The sequence below is a fragment of the Typopeltis vanoorti genome, chromosome 22, assembly GCF_054136105.1.
Source record: "Typopeltis vanoorti isolate ZY-2024b chromosome 22, IOZ_Tvanoo_1.0, whole genome shotgun sequence".
Taxonomy (NCBI): Eukaryota; Metazoa; Arthropoda; class Arachnida; order Uropygi; family Thelyphonidae; genus Typopeltis; species Typopeltis vanoorti.
Window position 1 is genome coordinate 41467681 of NC_143570.1, and position 20661 is coordinate 41488341.

At 34.4% G+C, this 20661-nt stretch overlaps 1 protein-coding gene across 4 annotated transcripts in view; it reads left to right on the plus strand.

Moving 5' to 3' along the window:
• The window catches only part of LOC150094348 (beta-1,4-N-acetylgalactosaminyltransferase bre-4-like), a 329825-nt gene that overhangs the window by 306847 nt on the left and 2317 nt on the right, over positions 1–20661 (plus strand). For all 4 annotated transcript variants that reach the window (XM_090412491.1, XM_090412488.1, XM_090412489.1 and 1 more), the window contains exon 6: positions 1025–1126. In XM_090412491.1, the coding sequence (XP_090268617.1) occupies positions 1025–1126 (102 nt within the window). The remainder of the gene's footprint in view (positions 1–1024; positions 1127–20661) is intronic.

The window sequence follows — 20661 nt, forward strand, 5'->3', positions numbered from 1 at the left end:
AAGTCAAAGGGAGCCAAATCTAAGGAGGTGGATGTTCCAACAATTCATAGTGCAGATCCCTTAATTTTCCCATTGCCAAAACTTCTGTGGGCAGGTGCGTTGTCCTGATGAAAGATGATTTTTTTCCTTCTGCAAACTAGGTCTTTTCTGACGAAGTTTTTTGTCTAGTCTGGTTAAAAGATCGGAATAATATTCCTCGGTTATTGTTTTACCCTTTTCAAGATAATTAAACACCGATACCATGACCTTTCCTGCTGATGGAACCGGCTTTGCCTTCTTTGGCGCTGAACAACTGGCTTCTGGCCACTGTTTTGACTGCTGCTTTGATTCTGGTGTGTAATGGTGAATCCAAGTGTCATTCATAGTAATAAATTGACGTACAAAATCAGTTTTATTTTTGTTAAAACGCTCGAACCACTTTTCAGAGATTTTCGTGCGAGTGGGTTTTTGATCTGCTTTGAGCAAGTGGGACACCCATCTTGCGCAACGCTTTTTCATTTGCAATGCTTCATGCAAAATATATCTTACACTTTCTTTTGAAATACCTATAGTCTCAGCAATTTCACGCACTTTTACTCGCTGGTCATCCAATACCATATCGTGCACTTGACCAATGATTTCTGGTGTTGTTACACTTTTTGGACGTCCTTCACGTGGATCATCTTCAAGATGCTACTAAATTACTTCGAAAACCCATAAACGTTTATGAGCTTCGAATGAATTTCTTTGGTGTTAAACCTTCTTTTACAAAGAATTTTATAACCGCACGATACTGAATTTTATCCATTTCAAGGGATACAGACAACACTTTTGCTTCAGACAGCTGTATAAAACAAACTACTTGATAGAGTGACTTGCAATTTTACATGAATGCTTATGATAGATGTGCCAACTTAAAAAAATCGTTCCGATAGTGTTGCCATCTGTCGTCGAGGCCGTGAACTTTTCAGACCACCCTCGTATTTTCAAGTTATTTTTTACAATGAATTTTCTAATTTCAACCTTTTGTTTAATGCATATTTAGGTTAGCTCAGTACCAGCTAAACATAATCCGTCCTCCCGATCCTCTGGCCAAGTACTCAATGATTAAACACCCTCACCGAGCAGAGTCACCAAATAATGTGCGGTGAGTACAAATATTGTTGCTTCTTTCAATTGCAAGCCAACATTCTGTTTTCTTAAATATTGAATTCTAAGTGCATTTTCTCTTTCTGTGTTCTTTATCCAGTTACTTCCTTTTCTCTCTTTTTATTCTCCGTTCTCATTTTGAAATGTTTGTGTATATGTTTTATCTATGTTGCTGTTGTTGTTCTGTTTTAATTTTCTTTTTGCAGCTTTCTATCCTTAGCATTATCACTAGTCTCCCTGTGTCTGTTTGTATCTCTGTTTTGTGTTTGCAGTTTAGTATTTTTCCCTTCTGCCTTTGTTTCTATTTGAATATATTGGTGATTTATATATTATATTTTCTTTTCTGTATGCTATTATCTCTTGTTCGTATGATTTCTTGTTATCTACCTTTTAGCACTACCTTTCTGAGTAGCTGTCTCTTTGCTTATCATTTTTGTTTTCTTCTTCTTCTTCTTCTTCTTCTTCTTCTTCTTCTTCTTCTTCTTCTTCTTCTCCTCCTCCTCCTCTTGTTACCGACTTATCTATTTCTCTGTGGGTCCGATGTCCTTTGTGGATTCGTTAATCTTTCTTTCATCCGGTGTCTTATTTTGTTTGTCCATTATTTCTTCTGCTTTGGCCAATCTGACTTGCAGTTTCTATCACTTTTCAGTTTGTATCAAAAGCATGAGAGTATACCAATGAAGGAGACGAACAAGAAATAAAAATAAGTCCATATAAGATCGAGATATTTATAAATACAGAGATAGAAATAAATACAAAGAATAGAAGAAACATTTATCTGTGTATATCACTAGAAAAAATACATGAAAATAGACAACGATAAAAACAGAAGGGGGGGGTGAGAAAGAAAGTAATTAGTTGTGTTTTTTTTTCTTTTTCAGTCAAAGCTTATGCGGAATGTAAAAGATGAGAGAAACTGATGTACACCGAAAAATAAAGAGAGAAAATAACATTTCAACAATAATCCTAGCCTGAAACGAACAACTGATGTTTTTTTATACTAGTTACTTCTGTACATTACAGAGAAGGTTATCGTCAAGGATTTCCGAAGAAATTCCAAAATAACTACTTTAATGGGAGCAATGATCAACTGTACCAGTGCTTGCTGTACCTCCTTAATCTTCATGCAACTTCTCAGATGTGCCTGTCGTTCAAGTTATGGGGGATCGCCTCTGAGTTAGCAAGCAAAATATCAACTGAGTTTCAATCCATTTGTGGCCCCACAATCTCCAGGTTGGAGATTTGAAAGTGGGCATAGTTTCTCACTTCTTTTGAAGATAGTGTTTGTTGTTATAAGCGAATGAATTGCGTCTAATGTGTGAAAATACAGGGTAGCCATAAAATAACTTTCCCTCTTTGGAGGAATCTGTAGCTAAAACCAATACGGAATGAGACCAAATTTTATATTGAGACTTTTGAAGGCATGAGGAGATGATTTCCGAAAAAAAAAAAAGAAAAAAAAAATTAGTACCAAAAGTCGCCGATAGAGGAAATTTTGGCGCTGGCGGAGCTGAAAACAAGCAGATAATTACATTAAAGGCAAATAAAATGGAATAATAACGTTTCGACGGTGTAAGCGACAGCCGAATTCTGAATTCCTTCTAAAAGCCTTCTAAATTCTACGGCATCGCGCTGTTTAAGGTAAAACAACTTAACAACTAAAGCATGCTGAGGCAAGGTAGGACGCATATTGAGCACAATTCGTCAGTCATTCGAATAACTGCCTGAATGTTCCCAGTCCTTTTTAAGTAGAATTGGTAGCGCTGCTGTCACGTACGCACAGTAAAATTTGCAGATAATACTTTTTACCTGCGTTTAGTGCAAATATCTGACTGCTTTCGGCGCCGCCAACGCCAAAATTTCCCCTATCGGCGACTTTTGGTACTTTTTTTTTTTTCGCGGAAATCATCTCCCCATGCCTTCAAAAGTCTCAATATAAAATTTGGTCTCATTTTTTTTTATTGGTTTTAGCCACAGATGCCTCCAAAGAGGGAAAATTATTTTATGGCCACCCTGTACATCAATTACTCGTAGTGGTCTAGTCTTTATATCCTGTTTCAGCGTCCCCATTTAGCTCGTTTTGTAGTAAACTGTTACTAAGAGATTTCATATTAGGAAATTTCTGATTCTGAATGTTTCACATAGCTTTTGTCTTAATATCGCCCAGACATTTACTTTGTATTAAACCTCTAATGGTTTATAAGCCGAAACGTTTTGGCAAGTTTGACCTTGTGTTGCTGTGTTGTCATGCTGAAGGATTTATATTTGTTGCCTTCTTTTTTCAATTATTTTGTTATTTCTCATTTAATTATTTACTTCAGTCTCTGATTCTTCATTTTGAACAGATGATAAATCACTAAGATGATAATTATTTTAGGCCATAAATGTTCACCCATCTTAAGAAAGAAAATGAATTGTTTTAATTAATTGATGTAATGAGATTCAGCTCATCATAATAACACAACAAGACATTGTTATCTACAATAATCACCAACTTATTAGTGTATCCTCACAGATTGTACCTCGTCAAAGAGCAATGATTCTGAAGAGGCCTATCAAATTTCGACAGCTGTTGAAATGATTCATGTTGAAGTTTCTGGAACAAAAACTACCTCAAACTGGAATTAAAAAAAAAAATTATGAATTTCATTAATTACACTGGCCAACAAAAAAAAAAAATTCTGCTGATTATGATCTGACACTTGTTTTTTTACTAATTTGGGTGCGCTGATTTCAAATATCAAACCCATTTTTCTCTATCACGTCAGGTTTTTCCCTCTATGGCGTTTTCTTTTTGCTAATTTGTAAGTTTTTGATAGTTTTAAGGAGGCAGTACTATTTAGAGGATCAAAAAAATCGATTTTTTAATATTATTTTCTAAAAGTATGTACTTTTAAAAATCTGTTCCTAACTTTTTATCAAGAAATTCGAAAAATTCCCGAAGATATAGCCTATTATTCAAAGCGGTGCGCAGATCAGAATCGGAGCGCTCACCGCTCTCGCTTGTTAGTAAACGAATAAATGCGTAAGAACCTGCAACGGCACGTACTGGAGCTTTGAATGCGAGAGAGGCCGATAACCGACCTAATACATTTAGGTGATGAAAAGTAGGCGATGACAACTGCCTAAAACAAATGAATGCTATATGCGTCATAGCGGACAAAGAACAACCGAAATCAGTCAATCGTTAATCGATCGTGAAAGTATGATGAGCGCTTATAACGTTTCAATAAAGTCTCTGGTTTTTTTTTGTCTTGTTAATTGCATGTTAGTCGGCAGTGAAGAAAATACATCATGTCTACTACTCGAAATTGTGTCAATAGTGTAGATTCCTTCTGCTACATTTGTGGCAGCTTTACTGTTCCCTGTCAAAGGACAAATATCACTGATTTCGTTAAGAAAGTGTACTTTGCATACTTTGACGTAAAAATTGCAGATCAAGACAATTCATGGGCTCCAAATAAAGTGTGTAAGTCATGTGTAGAAAATTTACGACAGTGGAGCAAGGGAAAACAGCAAAAATTGGCTTTTGGCATCCCAATGATTTGGCGTGAAGCGAAAAATCACGTAGATGATTGCTATTTTTGTTTAGTTCAGACTTCTGGTTATAATAAGAAGAATAAGAAAAAAATTGTGTATCCAAATCTCGACTCATCAATTCGGCCAGTTACTCATTCCAATGAAATAGCCGTGCCAATTTATAAAGGACTTCCTTTACTTGAGAACGAGCATGATCGGGATATGCCAGATGATCTTGAGGAGCAAGACCCGGATGTTGATTTGGACAAAAAATTTAATTTCTAGTTCTGGACCGCAACGTTTTACTCAAGCAGAATTGAATGACTTAGTAAGAGATTTGGGCCTATCAAAGGAATCATCGGAATTGTTAGCTTCAAGATTAAATGAAAAATCTTACTGGAGCAAGATACGAAGATAAATTTTTATCGTAGCAGGGAAAGTAATCTTGTACACTATTTTAAACACGGGTGTGGGTTTGTTTACTGTAACAATGTGTCAGGTTTACTAACTGAAATGAGTGTTGTACAATATCATCCAAATGAGTGGCGTTTATTTATCGACAGTTCAAGCAGAAGTCTCAAGTGTGTCTTACTACACAATGGGAATGTATATGGCTCAATTCCTATTGGCTATTCAGTCCACATAAAGGAAACATATGAGGACATTAAAAAGGTTCTGAAGTTATTGAAATATAGAGACCATAACTGGATCATCTGTGTGAATCTTAAAATGGTGAACTTTTTACTTGGCTTTCAAAGAGGATATACAAAGTTTCCGTGTTTTCTATGCTTCTGGGATAGTCGAGCTAGAAACCAACACTGGAGTCAGAAACATTGGCCGCTTAGAATATCCTTGAATGTTGGAGAACAGAATGTTATAAATCAACCTTTAATCGACAGAGAAAAAATCATTTTTCCACCTCTACACATTAAACTAGGTCTTATGTTAAAGCTTTAGATTTACAAGGTGACAGTTTCCAATACATATGTGAAAAATTTCCACGACTTTGTTATGAAAAAATTAAAGCCGGTGTATTTGATGGACCGCAAATTAGAACTTTAATGAGAGACCCAAATTTCATCAACTCTATGAACGAAATTGAGAAAGAGGCCTGGACTTCATTTACGATGGTTGCGAATAATTTTCTTGGAAACAAAAAAGCGTGCAATTACAAAGATCTAGTGGAAACAATGCTTGAAAATTTCCAGCGCCTAGGTTGCAACATGAGCATAAAGCTTCATTTCCTATATAGTCATCGTGATAGATTTCCCGAGAATTTAGGTGCTGTAAGCGATGAACGAAATTGTGAACTTTTCGAAAGATTTCATCAAGGCGAAAGATTTCATCAAGACTTAAAAAATATGGAGGATGGGTACCAAGGAAGATGGGATTCTCACATGATGGCCGACTACTGTTGGAGTATTCAAAGGGATTGCCAAAACAGACACACAGCAAAAATTGCTACAAACAAAATTTATTCCCTGAAACTCATGTGTAAGTAAAATTGTTATTTTTTTTATAAATATTCTTGTAATTTTTAATGAATATTGTTAAGTAGTTATGTATCTAATTAGCGGCCTCTCTCGCATTCAAAGCGCCAGTACGTACCGTTGCAGTTTCTTACGCATTTATTTGTTTACTAACAAGCGAGAGCGGTGAGCGCTCCGATTCTGATCTGCGCACCGCTTTGAATAATAGGCTATATCTTCGGGAATTTTTCGAATTTCTTGATAAAAAGTTAGGAACAGATTTTTAAAAGTACATACTTTCAGAAAATAATATTAAAAAATCGATTTTTTTGATCCTCTAAATAGTACTGCCTCCTTAAAAAATATCAAAAACTCACAAATTAGAAAAAGAAAATACCACAGAGGAAACACCTGAAGTGATAGAGAAAAATGGGTTTGATATTTGAAATCAGCAAACCCAAATTAGTCAAAAACAAGTCTCATATAAAAGTCAGCAAAAATTGTGTTGGACCGTGTTATTGCATAACAACGTGTATAGAACAAACTGCATAGACAAGATTAAACTTTGAGCCATGAAGAAAAAAATCAGAGAGAAATAATGAGGATACACGTGGGAAGATATTCATTCAAAAAGGGATGGAAGAAAAGAAATAAATATAAAGACCAAAGAAGATTCACGAGTAATATTTAGACTGCAGAACACAAAAGCGACAGAAAGAATTAAATAACAGCGATAAAACATCAACACTCGACACACAAGTAGCCAGTTTAATTGGAGTTTGAAAAACAAAAGACAAGTAGCTCTGTAGTGAGTGTGTACACAAATAAAAAAACAAGTAAGAAGCGTAGAAATACAAAACAAAATCTGTGAGGCAGATAGATAAACAGTAAAAAATGAGAGACAACGAAATTAACAAAAGTCCAAAAAGGAGAGAAAGATAGGTAGATAGAGCGATTGAAAGAACTGGAAAAAAAAAACAGAAAGCGACAGCAGATAAATATAAAAATGGCAGACATGTTTGCATTAGTGGCACAGTTGGTAAACCAATTTACTTTGCTGTCAAATGCTGGAGATTCGAGTACCACTGTGGCTAGGAAGTTTGTGACTTCTTCAATAAACCTACGAGTATAATATAATATAATGTAGGGCCCTTGTTTATTTAAAACAGGGAGATATGGAAACAACAAAAATTAAAATCTAATAAAAAAATTCTTGTGGTGGTAGTACTGAATGTTCGTGTTCTGTTTTATTTGCAGTCTGTAGTTTTCATGAAAGTACATTAATGATTGTATCTAGTGAGAAATCATGTTACAAAATCGAAAAATGGGAGATTTATCTGACTTCGAATGAGGACAAATCGTTGGTGCGCGTTTAGCGCACCAACGATTTGTCTATATAAACACAGTTTATATGGACATGATAATGTCCATATAAACCGTGGACGAAAATCAAAAAGGACAGAAATAAATCACCGGACATTGAGAAAGATTGTTTCGAAAATTAACAGAATTACTGCAGCACGGGTAACAGATGAAATGAATATTTATTTTGTGGAACCTGTTTCAGCACAAATTGTTTCAGCACTTCATAAACCCTATTCATGATAGTGCTGCAATTGCTAAACCTCTGATTACCGAAAATAATTCTGAGATGAGTGAACGATAATGTCACGACTCTCAAACCTGGACATTAGAAAACGGGGAACCTGTGTTATGGTCAGATGAGTCGACCTTCACGTTGTTTCCTACATCAGGACGGGTTTATGTTTAGAAAACACTCAAGGAAGCCTACAAACAGGAATGCGTGGTCCAACAGTGCAGCACGGGGAGGTTCTGTGATGTTCAGGACAGCGATATCGTGGTATTCTGTTAGTTCTATTGTTATTTGTAGCAGAATTACTGCAAATGATTATTTGGAAATTTTGGGTAATCAAGTGCATCCCATGATCCAAACGTTATTTCCAAACAACCACGCAGTATTCCCAGACGACACTGTCCCCATTCACACATCTTGAAGTGTACAGTCGTATTTGAAGAGCGTGAATGTGAACTTCAACATCTTCCCTAGCCAGCATAATCACCAGATTTGAACATTATTGAACTAGTCTAGTCAGTTTTGGAGATTACAATAAGAAACTAATCCCCCCAAAAACTAATCCTCCCCCTTCCAACGTCTTATAAAAAACTTGAAGACGTTCTTCAAGATGAATGGTACAAGATTACACCATACTCGATTCAAATCCTATTTGATTCAATTCCAAGATTTCAGGCTGTACCGAAGGCAAAAGGTGATCCAACACCATATTAATTAAGAAATATGTGTGCGTAATAAGTGTGTCCATTTTGTCCAACCACTGACCAGGAATCGGAGGAGAAGGAGTATTGAGATTGTTTCATTCATTCAATCCAATACCCCAATACCCTTGGAGGGTAATGGATGGCAATGCTGTAGCCAATGAAGTTCTAACTGAGGCTCGGTTATTGCTGTTACCCTCCTGCCATGATCAGAGCTTTAATAGCTCAGTAACACCTTATCCCTACACTGTCCTCTACAGATAACGGGGAAGATGAAAAGCATTCTTGCTTCGCCCCTTTAAGCCAGTCCTTATAAGGACAACCACTGATCATATAAACGCAGATAGGGAAAACACATAGAAGAGTATACACATTGTTTTTAATGTAAAAAGACAGGCACGGCCAGAAAGACACACTGTGAGTCTGCATATTGCTGTCCTACCATGGAAACACATGTTGTAAGCCTCTGTTCTGAATACAGATTCGTGTTCTAGTCGATACTCGGAACTCCGGATTCAACATGTCAGGCGATGAATGGCAGTTTTTACATATTATCCTTCGCAGCACCCTACGGTCACTGTCGGTGAGTGTGGTGAATCGTCCACTGCAGGTAGCACTTGCAGTTGACTCCTTGTGCTTTCGCAGTATGTCACTGATTGTTGACCTCCTGGGATGGCGTAATTTGTGAACAATATGCCAATCAGATAGGCCTGTAACATGGCAACCTATCACAATGTCTCTTTTATAGTCCGTTAGTTCCCTTTTCTCGGCCATTTCACTCAGACACAATTGCACTTGGGAGCATCAGATTCCTCCAATTGGGGTGTACATATCGACAGCAACCTGAAATGGAACTCCCCCATCACATTTTTAACAAACAAGTTGAGATTCGTAATTAACAGAACATTTTAAAAAATTTGTCAATGCAGCATTTTTAAGATGATTTATATTATTCATGGGGAAATTCTTCACTGCAATATCACCTTTTGGGGTGGAATCAAAGGAAGCAGGTTGCTTCCTTTGATTCGAATACAAAATAGAATAATCAAAGCTATTAGCCCTTACTAATATCTTCTTACTAATATCTTTGTAAATTAGCCTTTACTAATATCTTCTCATATTCAACTAGTGACCAGTTTGCCATTCTTAACATTTTGCCATTACAGAAACTTTCTGTATAATTGTATACTTTATGTAAGAAATAACATTGTAACGTTTTCTGTATATAGTTGTTTATAGTTTATGACTTTGTAGCTTCCAATGCAAACAAATAAATTTTTCACAAATCATTTGAGCACGCTGCAGCAACCGGCTACAATAAATTGCTTAATAAAATGAAGTCAGCAACATCAGGTTACGCTTTTAGAAAACGACTGAGAGCCACTTCGTGGGACTAAATAATGTTGACTTTCATTTTAAACACATATTATAAAAATTACTCTGATTTTATATATTATTTCAGTTATTTTCTGCATGTATTCGTGTGCCCGCATAGATGCAGGCGCTGTATCTCCTTCGTTCACCACGGACATCTTTATTCTTTTACAGTTGCGTCAGTGATAGATGCTTTACCTCCTACGTTCTGTGTAAACCTTAACTACTGTGGTTCGTAAGGCATTCGACTATGAGTATCCGAGACGAGAGCAGTGAACGATCATACCCTTTCTCGAACTCTTTGATGTCGTTATCTTAGTTCATGACATCAGTTTTAATACCTTGGCTTTCACAATATGCATACTCAACTGTGCTTTATTAGCGCACGATGCTATAAGTGTCTTCATCTTAGAGTAGAGTATTAGGGATGAGGATAGATATAATTTAAGATTATGCGCCTGTGTATTGCCTCATAGTTGACCCCAACACGTATCTACTACATTTGAAATATTTTAAGATTCATACGATTGCCTATAGCAAAGCAATTGAAAAAATTTGGGAAACCAAGCATTGGAGTCCTCAATTTTGCCATGTCTATGTTTTTGCGTTTTTCTGAACGAATGAGATCATGAAAAACACAGACAAGAAATTGTAAGAGTAACACACAAGAAAACAAAAAGAGTCAATAACGATTTTTAAAAGTAATGTTGTTCTATCACTCGCTAAAATTCAATAGATTCATGTATAAAGTTAAAAGAAAATTATTTGCTTCAAGAAGATAAGAACGATGCAAAGCTTCTTTCAAACATTATTCCCTCAGGACCATAAAAACTTTAACACCCTAAGGAAATAAACAAAAAAGAAATTTGGCTTTCTTTACTGAAAGAAATAGCGAAGAACAAAAACATGTTTTTAGATACCAGACTGCCATTGATGAGTTGCAGAAGAGATAAACTTAAGGAGTTGAAAGATTTATGATGTTTCTTAGTATCAATTATATTAGACGAAGAAGAAAAAATAAGAAAGAATTTAAAGAAGCTTCAAGCAATGCCGAGTTCAGAAGACCTCGATGAGTCATATTCTTGGGATTTGATCTGGATGAAGTAGATTAACTCTGATTTACTAAGATATACCAGACAATCTTATTTACTTCTTATTCTTTTTTTTTATTTCTTTGCTATATGAGTCGTTAAAAGCAAGCTACGAAGTAAGACCACTACAGAGAAGATCATTCTTTCTACACAGAATAAATTTTATTCTGTGTAAAAAAAAATATCTTCTTCTTCTTCTTAACATGGATTTTAGGACAAGTGGCCTGTTCCGGTCTTATGCCATCTCTTTCTCGGTCTTCCGATTCTTCTTTTTCCACTTATTTTGTATCTGTATAATATTTCTGCTGTTGCCCATTCGATTTAAATGTTCTAGCCATGTTTGTTTATACTGTCTTATGTAGTAATTAATTGGTTTTATTTTCAGGGATTATAAGATTTCTTCATTTGTTTTATGGTCCCTCTTGGTATATCCAGTTGCTTTTCTGAGGGACTTCATTTCTGCTGTTTGAATTCGTTTTTCATCTTTCCTTTTCATGGTCCATGTTTCGCTTCCGTATAGTAGAGTTGGTTTTGACAAGAAATTATAGAGTCTGATTCTAGTGTGTTTTTGTACCAGGGATGGCTTAAATACATTATTTATTATGCCATTTACTTTGACAAAGTTTGATATTTTAGTGTCTATGTCTTTTTCTTCTTCGTATGATAGATCACATCCCAAGTATCTGAAAGTGTTTACTTGTTCTAGTTTTATTATCTATCACTATTTTACTTCTTATTGGGTTTTCTCCTTTGAATGCCATTATTTTTGTTTTTTCTTTGGATATTGTCATTTTATATTGCTTTGAGATATCATTTAATGATTTTAATGATCTTTGTAAGTCATCTTCTGATGTAGCTAATACTATTTGATCATCTGAAAATAGTAGTGTATCTATCTTCATTTGCGGGGTCATTTGTATACCAAATGGGTTATGCTGTTCCAGATTGTTATAATTTTATTTATATATATATATATATATATATATATATATATATATATATATATATATATATATATATTGAAAAGCAGAGGTGAGAGGGTACATTGTTATGTCCCTATCTTACGATTTTTGCTTGTCTTACAAACAGCCTTCGTCTATATTCTTCTAACTTCTACTTTCAAGACATCACCCAATTTTCTACTAATATCTGAGCTGTTGTTCCCCGTAGTATCCCTAGTATTTGTATTTTAACTGTGCCCTTTGGGATATTTAGTTTAAGATATTTTATACATAAACAGAGAAAATGAACCCAAATATCTAAAAGTGTAACTATTGCAGTCGTGACACTATTTCTTGTTACTCAACATTAATTCCTTAAACTTCCCGTTTCTTAACATTAATTCCCCGCGTGGTAAGGCTCGAATGTTTCTAAGCGGTCCATTGGATTAGCAATATCAGACAACTTTCTTTTTCATTAAACAAAAGGTTTATTATTTCTCTAAACATGGTACATATCAAATTACTCAACTAAGTTACTTACACACTAAAATTAGCTTAATACAAGTGGTTGGGCTATAATTCGACAAAAGTTACTACGATCATGCCGCCACAAAATTTCGTATAAAACATGAATTCACTTAACATGGAAAGATTAGATCACCACACATTAATAGATTATTCAACTTCAAGTACACTAACAAAGTCATTAACTACTCTAGCACATACTTATGACAATTCCGATTCTCTACACATCACACTAGGCATTCAAATTCCTCAGGCTACTTGATTACTCAATTCACACTAATCAAACTCAATATTAACAAAACCATTTACTTCATTATCACACAACTATGTCATTAACTTTCCTTTTACAATATAGTAGGCACTCAAGATTCTTAGGATAATTAATTATTCACAAATTATCAACACTAGCTAGCTTAATTTTTACATTCTCTATCAAATTCTAAAGTTCTATTGTATTTTCTCCCTAATCACTTTAACAGTTCCGTGTTATGACAAAGGTACCTATCACAAACAACTTCTGGTTAACATAAGACAAAATTCACAATACCTTTCTTTAGCTTCACTTACAGGCTTTTACCTTTTTACTGAACGAACTTGCTTGCATAACTTCTTGCAACTCAGGCTATATAAACATCTGCGTGGTCGGCTATACTATCCGAAACGAGGACATCGATATCTTCACAGTTTCCAATGACCCTATGGCATATTTCGCTTTCTACATAGGAATACGAGAATAGCTTTCCCGCTCACCTCCGATTCCTTGTTGTGGCATGAGGATATAAGCCATATCTCTCCACTCAGGAACACCGTGAAATCCACTAGAAAACCAAACTAAAACCACCGCGACTATCCAAACGTTTCTTCTCCTCTGGCAAAAGTCAAAAAGGCCTCGAGCCTCCTTGACTATCAAAACGTCTTCCCCAAAAACCAAAAGAGCCTACTCTTTCAAAAAAAAAGCCTCCTGGGTTACCAACCCTTTTATAGCTGTTTCCCTAACGGCGCCCTTTCTTACTTCTTTCTCCCGCCTCCTACTTATTTTCCGTCTGTCTACGAATTGGTTAGCATTTTGCCGCCATACGTCATTTTGATCGGCAACTCGTAACGAAGTTTCTATCCGAATATAGGCCCTGAGCGATATTCCGTTATTTCCCCTGTTAGCCTCTATCTTAACCCCTTTTTTAAACCTTTTCTCAGAATTCTACTTAATGCTTAATCTGTAGCCTCTTACATAGCGTATTTCATGACTCATTCTTTTATACTTATGCACTTAACTCTTTCATTCTTAATCGCATTACTATATTAATTCTTAGTTAGCTACTTATTTAATACAAATTCCTTGTTTAGTCATAATACATCTAAATACATTCCTTTCTTTTGTTATCTTAACTAAACAATAGACCTTTACATTTTACTCAATTTATACTGGATGCAAGAATATGCAGGGGTTTTTATTTATGTTATTTATTTTTCATGTTACACCATGATAACTGAGAATACTATATTCTCAAGATATTAGGTGTAACAACATCCTTGTCGTACTCCTCTTGATATGAACTTTTCCATTCTGAAATATGTTCCAATTTAACTGCTATTTTATATCCTGTATATATTTCTTGAATGGATTGTAAAAGTTGGCTTGGTGTGTATAAACAGGTTAATATTTTAAACAATTTTTGTCTACTAATTTTGTCAAAGGCTTTTTCATAATCAATAAAGGCCACGTGTGTTTCTTTTTGAAATTCTCTTCTCATTTCTATTAATAATTTTAAAGTAAAAATTGGATCTATGAAGGATCGGCCTTTTCGGAAACCATTTTGTTCTTCTAGTAGTTTGTCCTCTACAATGCTGCTTAGCTTCATTATTTTAATTTTTCTGCATATATTTTATATCCTGTGTTCAGCAGACTAATTCCCCTATAGTTATTGCAATCGTCTTTATTTCCTTTTTTATAGACTGGGATAACCAGTGCTTTTTTTTTTTTTTGAGTCAGGAGTTCTTCCAGACATCCAAACCATATTAAAAATTTCAAAAGTCTTTCATTAAATGTTTCACTTCCATTTTTGTATAGCTGTATATTTATATTGTCTTCTCCTGGCGTTTTCCTATTTTTCATCTTCTTTATTATATTTTTCGGTTCTAACATTGTGATATTTTCTATTAGGTCATTCTTTGTCTTATAAAATTTTAATTCATTGTTCTTATCTGTCCAGAGATTTTGGAAATGGATCCCCCATTTTTCTAAATCTATTGTTTGTATTTTTATCTTTTCTTTTATTTCTTTATTCGTGTATTTTATTACTTAGGTTTTGGGTTGTGGCTTAAATAAATCCTTTTTTTAGTTCTGTCACGAAATTGTTCCATCTCCCTCTCTCTATGTTTTTTCCTTACTTCTCGTTTTACAATTGCACTGTTTCTTTTGTACTCTATTTCTGCTTCTATTGTTTTGGAATTTAGCCATTTCTGGTAACTGTCTTTTTTTGGTTTTTATTATATTTTCTATTTCTTTGTTCCGGTCTCATAGTCCTCTTTTTCTAATCCATTTGTGCTTTATTCCTAAGGTTTCTGTTGATTCTTTTGTGCGAATTTTTTGCAAATTTTCCCATTCATCTTCTATGTCACTTGATTCATGTGTGGTTTCTGTTTTTAAGTTTGTGCATTTTTGATATTGTAGTCTAACTTGAGGATCCTGTAATGAAGAAATTTTGTAGCTTGGCTGGTAAGAATTTTCAATTCTATGTGTTTTTAGCCACTTTGGTTTAAAACGAATTTTTGCTGATACCATATAATGATCAGAGTTTAATTCAAAGCCTCGATATGCTCTTACGTCTAAAATTAACTCCGCTAATTTAAAATTTGTGTATAAAAAATATGAACTAGAATAATTCTAATTGTGCGATAGATGTTATTGTCGTCGACATTTTACATCCTATCCCTGTAAATAGACAATTTAAAGATACACCGGTACAATTTTGAAATACTTAATGAATATTTACAATATCTACAAATTTTATCTATTCCCACGTTTCTCACAAGAGATATTTCAGGACATTTTAATGATGATAAATGCATAAGAGAGAGAGAGAAAGATTGCATTTAGTCCTATCGCATATCTAGATCTTTCTATTATCTACTATAAAAGCTTTTCATTGCATCTACGGATGGAGTAATTAGGTGAAAATACAACAACCTAATCCTTGATCATTCATAACTATAATGTTGTTATGGTAATGTACTTTCTCCGCAATACACAACAGCTATCAGAAGAAGTACTCAATAATCACGCTGAAATAACACTGTAATCCGAATATAAAATTCAACGCTATTTCCATTCGGATACTCCCAGTCAGGTGATCCTTTTAATGTCCCAAAGGTCATATAACGCAACAGAATTCATAAAGCATCTTTTCATTACCAACCCGCATTTCAAAGGTCTCTTTACTGTATTCAATTTGCAGAAGATGGTAATTACTGGCTAGGGGAAGTCATGCTTTTGTAAAATAAATTCTGTCGCTCTTAATTCACCTCTTGTAGAAAGCGATCCTCATTTACAACTGCCTCTACAAAGAATTGCAACGTACAAATCATTTGCGTAAATAAATTAACCTTGCAGTGTAAAGCAATTTAATTATTTGGATCACGAGGATGTTACGACTTTATCTTGCTTGAATTATTAGGAGCTCTTGGGGATTTTGTTAGATGCACAAGGCTCCAGATGTTTTCCACTATATCGTTATTATTCTAAACTAGCATTTGAAACATTATACCTCTTCCTTGGATAAGTATAATTACATTATTTTAGTAAAAACACCCTTTTAATTTCATATTTTTGTCTGATAAATTTATGTTTTTACACTGCTCAAACATTTTGGTCAGCCACATTCTCAGGAAAATGTCAATTATCAGAATGTACTAATCGATCTTGTGGCCTTATAGTTAGCTTTATAATTTAATTATAAAATTGTAATTTATTATGACGTAGCTTTTTTTAAAGATTTCAAACGATTATTACAAGAACCTGTAGGTAAAGCATAATCCCATTTCGGTGAACAAACTAAGGTGTCATAAGTAGGGAAGAAATTTAATATAATAAAAACGAAAAAAAAAGTTGATTGAAAATAAAAGAAAACGGATTTCTTTTTCATACTTCTAAACTTTCTTCGACTAAAAAAACGAAATAGATGAAAGGTCCATGATAGCTTGTGTAACTCAGTGGATGTGGCGTTTGCATACCACGGCGCTTGACCGCATGAAGGAAGATTTTCTTTCGAATCTAGTCTGCTACTAGAGGAAATTTTTCTAAGCCTTTTTTCGACCGGTTTCCGAGTTAGTCGATCTCTGGCACGGGCAAGCGGTTTTTTATCCCGGAAACTCGGGTTTTTCGTCCCGTAAACTCAAGAAAATCGACCATAGAACCCACATTATTTCACACATTAAATATATTGTGTTAGGGTTAAGGAGACCACGAGATGGCGGTAAATGTTGAGCCGTCTCTCTTCACTGTGTCACTGTGTGTGCTAAATGGTCTCGCCTACTCCCTATACGGGAATGAAAAGGAGTTAGCCGGTTTTTTTTTTTTTTTTGAAAGGTCCACATAATGCATCATTACCAGGAAATTCTGTTTGTTCTTCACGTCGGCTGAAACTATCAACTAACTATTACTTATGTATATTGTCAGATGTTCTAAGGGAATGTTCAACCGACGACCAGAAAAGTACAAACAGAATTTCCTGGTAATGATGCCCGACTAATCCTGATGGGGAAGAAATGGGAGTCACATCAAGCGATGTTGATGCTCCACTGTGCAAACTATAGAGCAGTTTTTAGTTCCACCTCCAGACCTCGCTTGATGTGACTCCCATTTCTTCCCCATCAGGATTAGTCGGGCTCAAAGGATAGAGATTCGAAGAGAATTCACGTATCCAGAGCAGAATAGCATGCAATGCTGAAAATGGTCTCAAAAAGAAACTTCCAGCAGTAGCAGAAATGCTAGGCTTGATTTATAAATTTGCAACAGAACCACTCTTAGGGGGAACTAGAGTGATCTGTAACCACAAACTTTCAGGAGGAAAAAAAATCTTACAAAATTGTTCACGATCATCCTAGACGGGAATCAGATTGAAATCTTTCCAACCAAAGGACATCGTTGAGGCTAATGATGCCTCAACTCTTTGGATAGAACCTAATTTTCCATTCTGTTGTCCCAAGTTTTAACAGCGGTTACAAATAACCAGAATGCGGATGGTATGTGGTCTCCATATGAGGTGACAAGAATTAGAATTCACTAATGTTTCGTGATCCTCTCAGGTAATTTCCATACTTTCTTACGAACCATCAAAGGTCGAAATACTTAGGACAAGACCATCCAGGTCCTGTAATGCTGCATCAGTAATAATCACTGAAATGTGTACTTGAAATCGTATATTTTTAAAATCGGAAAAACTTGAAATAGAAAAATATTACTGTTTCATGTCGAATTTTCTATTATTCATATTTTTATTGCTGCAAAGTATTTTATATATGGTCAAAAATCGACGGTTGGATCCAAATTATTATTAGAAGGCTTATTTTAAACGAAAGTTGCCTTGATATTGTCTCATAAAGTGGATAATCAATGGGAATACGAGAGACAAAAGTAGTACTGTGATCTCACTGCAACCCTAATAAAATCATTAATAAAACTGAGGAATCACGTGCTACTTCGGAATAGTGTCTCTTAATACGGGGGTAACAGGTTTCAAAGATGTTACAGTAAAACCCCGTTTTTACGTTCCAGCAATTTACGTTTTCCTGCCATTTACGTCATTTTCTGTTGGTCCCGTCTTAAGACCTATTCTCACGATGTATTGTTTTCCCGCCATTAACAACTTGATGTGGACGTTATTTCCTGCGATTTGCGTTTTTTTCTCGGTGGCAATATCGATTTCAGCAGAAATCTGCGCATTTCTGTTCCCAGGTGGCGTTGCTTTCGGCTGTAGTTTCGTTTCCACCATCACGGTGACTTGCGCGCATGCAGCAGTACTGTAGTGATGAGCGATACCGTGATTTTTCAATCACAGTACGAATTGATATTGCAGAATTTCTGCTACGTAATTTAGCGTGTGAAAGTTGCTTTGCGATGATGGATTATCCATGTTGGTAACATGGAGAAAAAAGACAGAAAATGTATTTCGGTAGAAGAAAAGATGGCAATTCTAAGACGTGTAAATTGGCATGCCGGAACACGTGTGCATTTAGCATAAGATCTTGGACTCTCCGTATCCACTTTGAACACGATAGTAAAAAAACAGGTCAAGCATTGAACTCAATGCAAAGCAATCTGGCGCTAAGGCAAAAAAAAAAAAAAACGAAAAGCAAAAACAATCACCAATTAAAGATTTTTTTTTTTCAATAGATAAATGTAAGTAATTGTAAATTCATTTATTTTCAGTTATTAAATTTTGTAATCTAGTATGTAGACTCACATACTAGCAATAAGTCATCTTTTAGCCTTTTTTTTAATGTTTTTTTACATTTCCTGCTATTTGCACTTTTTTTCCATCAGTCCCCTGAAAAGTGTAAAAAAAGGGATTTTACTGTATTTTAATTCTTTGACTTCTTATTTTTTTTTCTTAGTGTGTGTTTTCTCGATATGTGAAATACGATTAATTAAAGCATAATTGTCATCATTAATAATAAAGAATTCACCAAAAATTCCTTATGAATTTTTTTTGAAAAATTTAAATTTTAAAGACTTAAAATGCATAAAAGAAATTGAAAAACAATAAAATAAAACTAAAAAGTATAAAACATGTATTTACAGTGTGACAATGAATAAATAAAGAAAGAACAAATCACTAAACAATTTGAAGCACTCAGAAAGGCATTAATATCTTACGAAATGCATAAAAAAGATCATATCGACCATCGCTTTACATAAATAACTTTTTTGTGATAACAGATTTTTCTCAAGTGACAGGTAATGGATAAAAATGTTGAAATGTTTAGCAGGGATAAAAAAAACACTTTTTTTGTAAAGAAATCAAACAGTATATCATGCATGTCAAAGGATCCATATATTACGCCTTGTTTGTGCCGAAGAAAATTAGAAAAAAATTTAAATGTAACATATGGTAAATTGCAGTGACTTTTTGACAGTGTAAGAATCATTAGATAACCAAAAAAATCTGAATTCTGTTTAAGATGCATTTAGAAAGGCACTGCACTGAGATGACAATCTTCAGGGTTCGTTAGCAAATATATATTATCGTTATAGTAAGTGGAGGTCGGCAATATTATTGCATATAAAATTATCCCATGCTAGTTTATCTAGAAATTTCTTTTTTCCATTGTTGGATGTTCACTGCAAAGTAGCTTCACTGCAATACAAGCGTGTCTTACAATAGAACATTTTTTCGTGACTATATTTATTTGTGAACTTATTTGTGCCATGAACCTTATTTGAAGAATAATTTTCCTTATGAAACTATTGTTTTGTACATGCTTGCACAAAATATAACATTACTATACTAAAATTACAGCGCGTGTTAAAAATATTATATTTCGTTTTGAAATAAACAATATTTGAGAAACAGAAGTGAGTGTTTTCCCCTCTGAGTTAATGACTGGCAGTCGTCTACTGTTGCCATGGAAACACGAAAAAAAAAACATCACAGTCCGTCTTAGTAAACTGTCAAACAAACAAATAAAATATCAGCCTCTTTATACACTAATTCATTTAGATGACGATATTAACACCATTACTACTTAATATCAATCATAAATTTCTAAATTTAATTCCTAATTTAGAAATGGCGTTTTGGTAATTTATTAAAGAAATATTTTGCGTTTGCGATATTAATAATTTTCAAAATTCTTCTAAAAAAATAGGTGACAGGGGAAAGAAAAGGAGTAACTGTTCAATGCGAGATATGATATTCATTATCCATTCCTGTGTTATTTGTATCCATGTGTTCTGCTGAACGTTCCTAGATGGCAGCACATACCATTCAAGTCATTGCTTGAGAATCCCTACCATTTGTTTGTTCAGTAAGCATACCAGATTCAGTTGTTTCACTGAAATATGATTTTATTCTATCTTTTGTTTAGAATAAAAGCCAATCTTTTTCTTCTTCTAGGAATGACAATAAATACACTTTCTATCAAATGTATACGACTCCAATATGAAATATTTCCATATTGATAACTCTGTCTTGAGTTTTGTCTTCAATGTGTAAATAGGAAAATATGAAATATCTAATTAACATTTGCAAATTTTTTAATTGTTTTGATTACAAAATATTTCTTTGTTATTGTTGTGAAATAAGTGACATTTTTTGATTT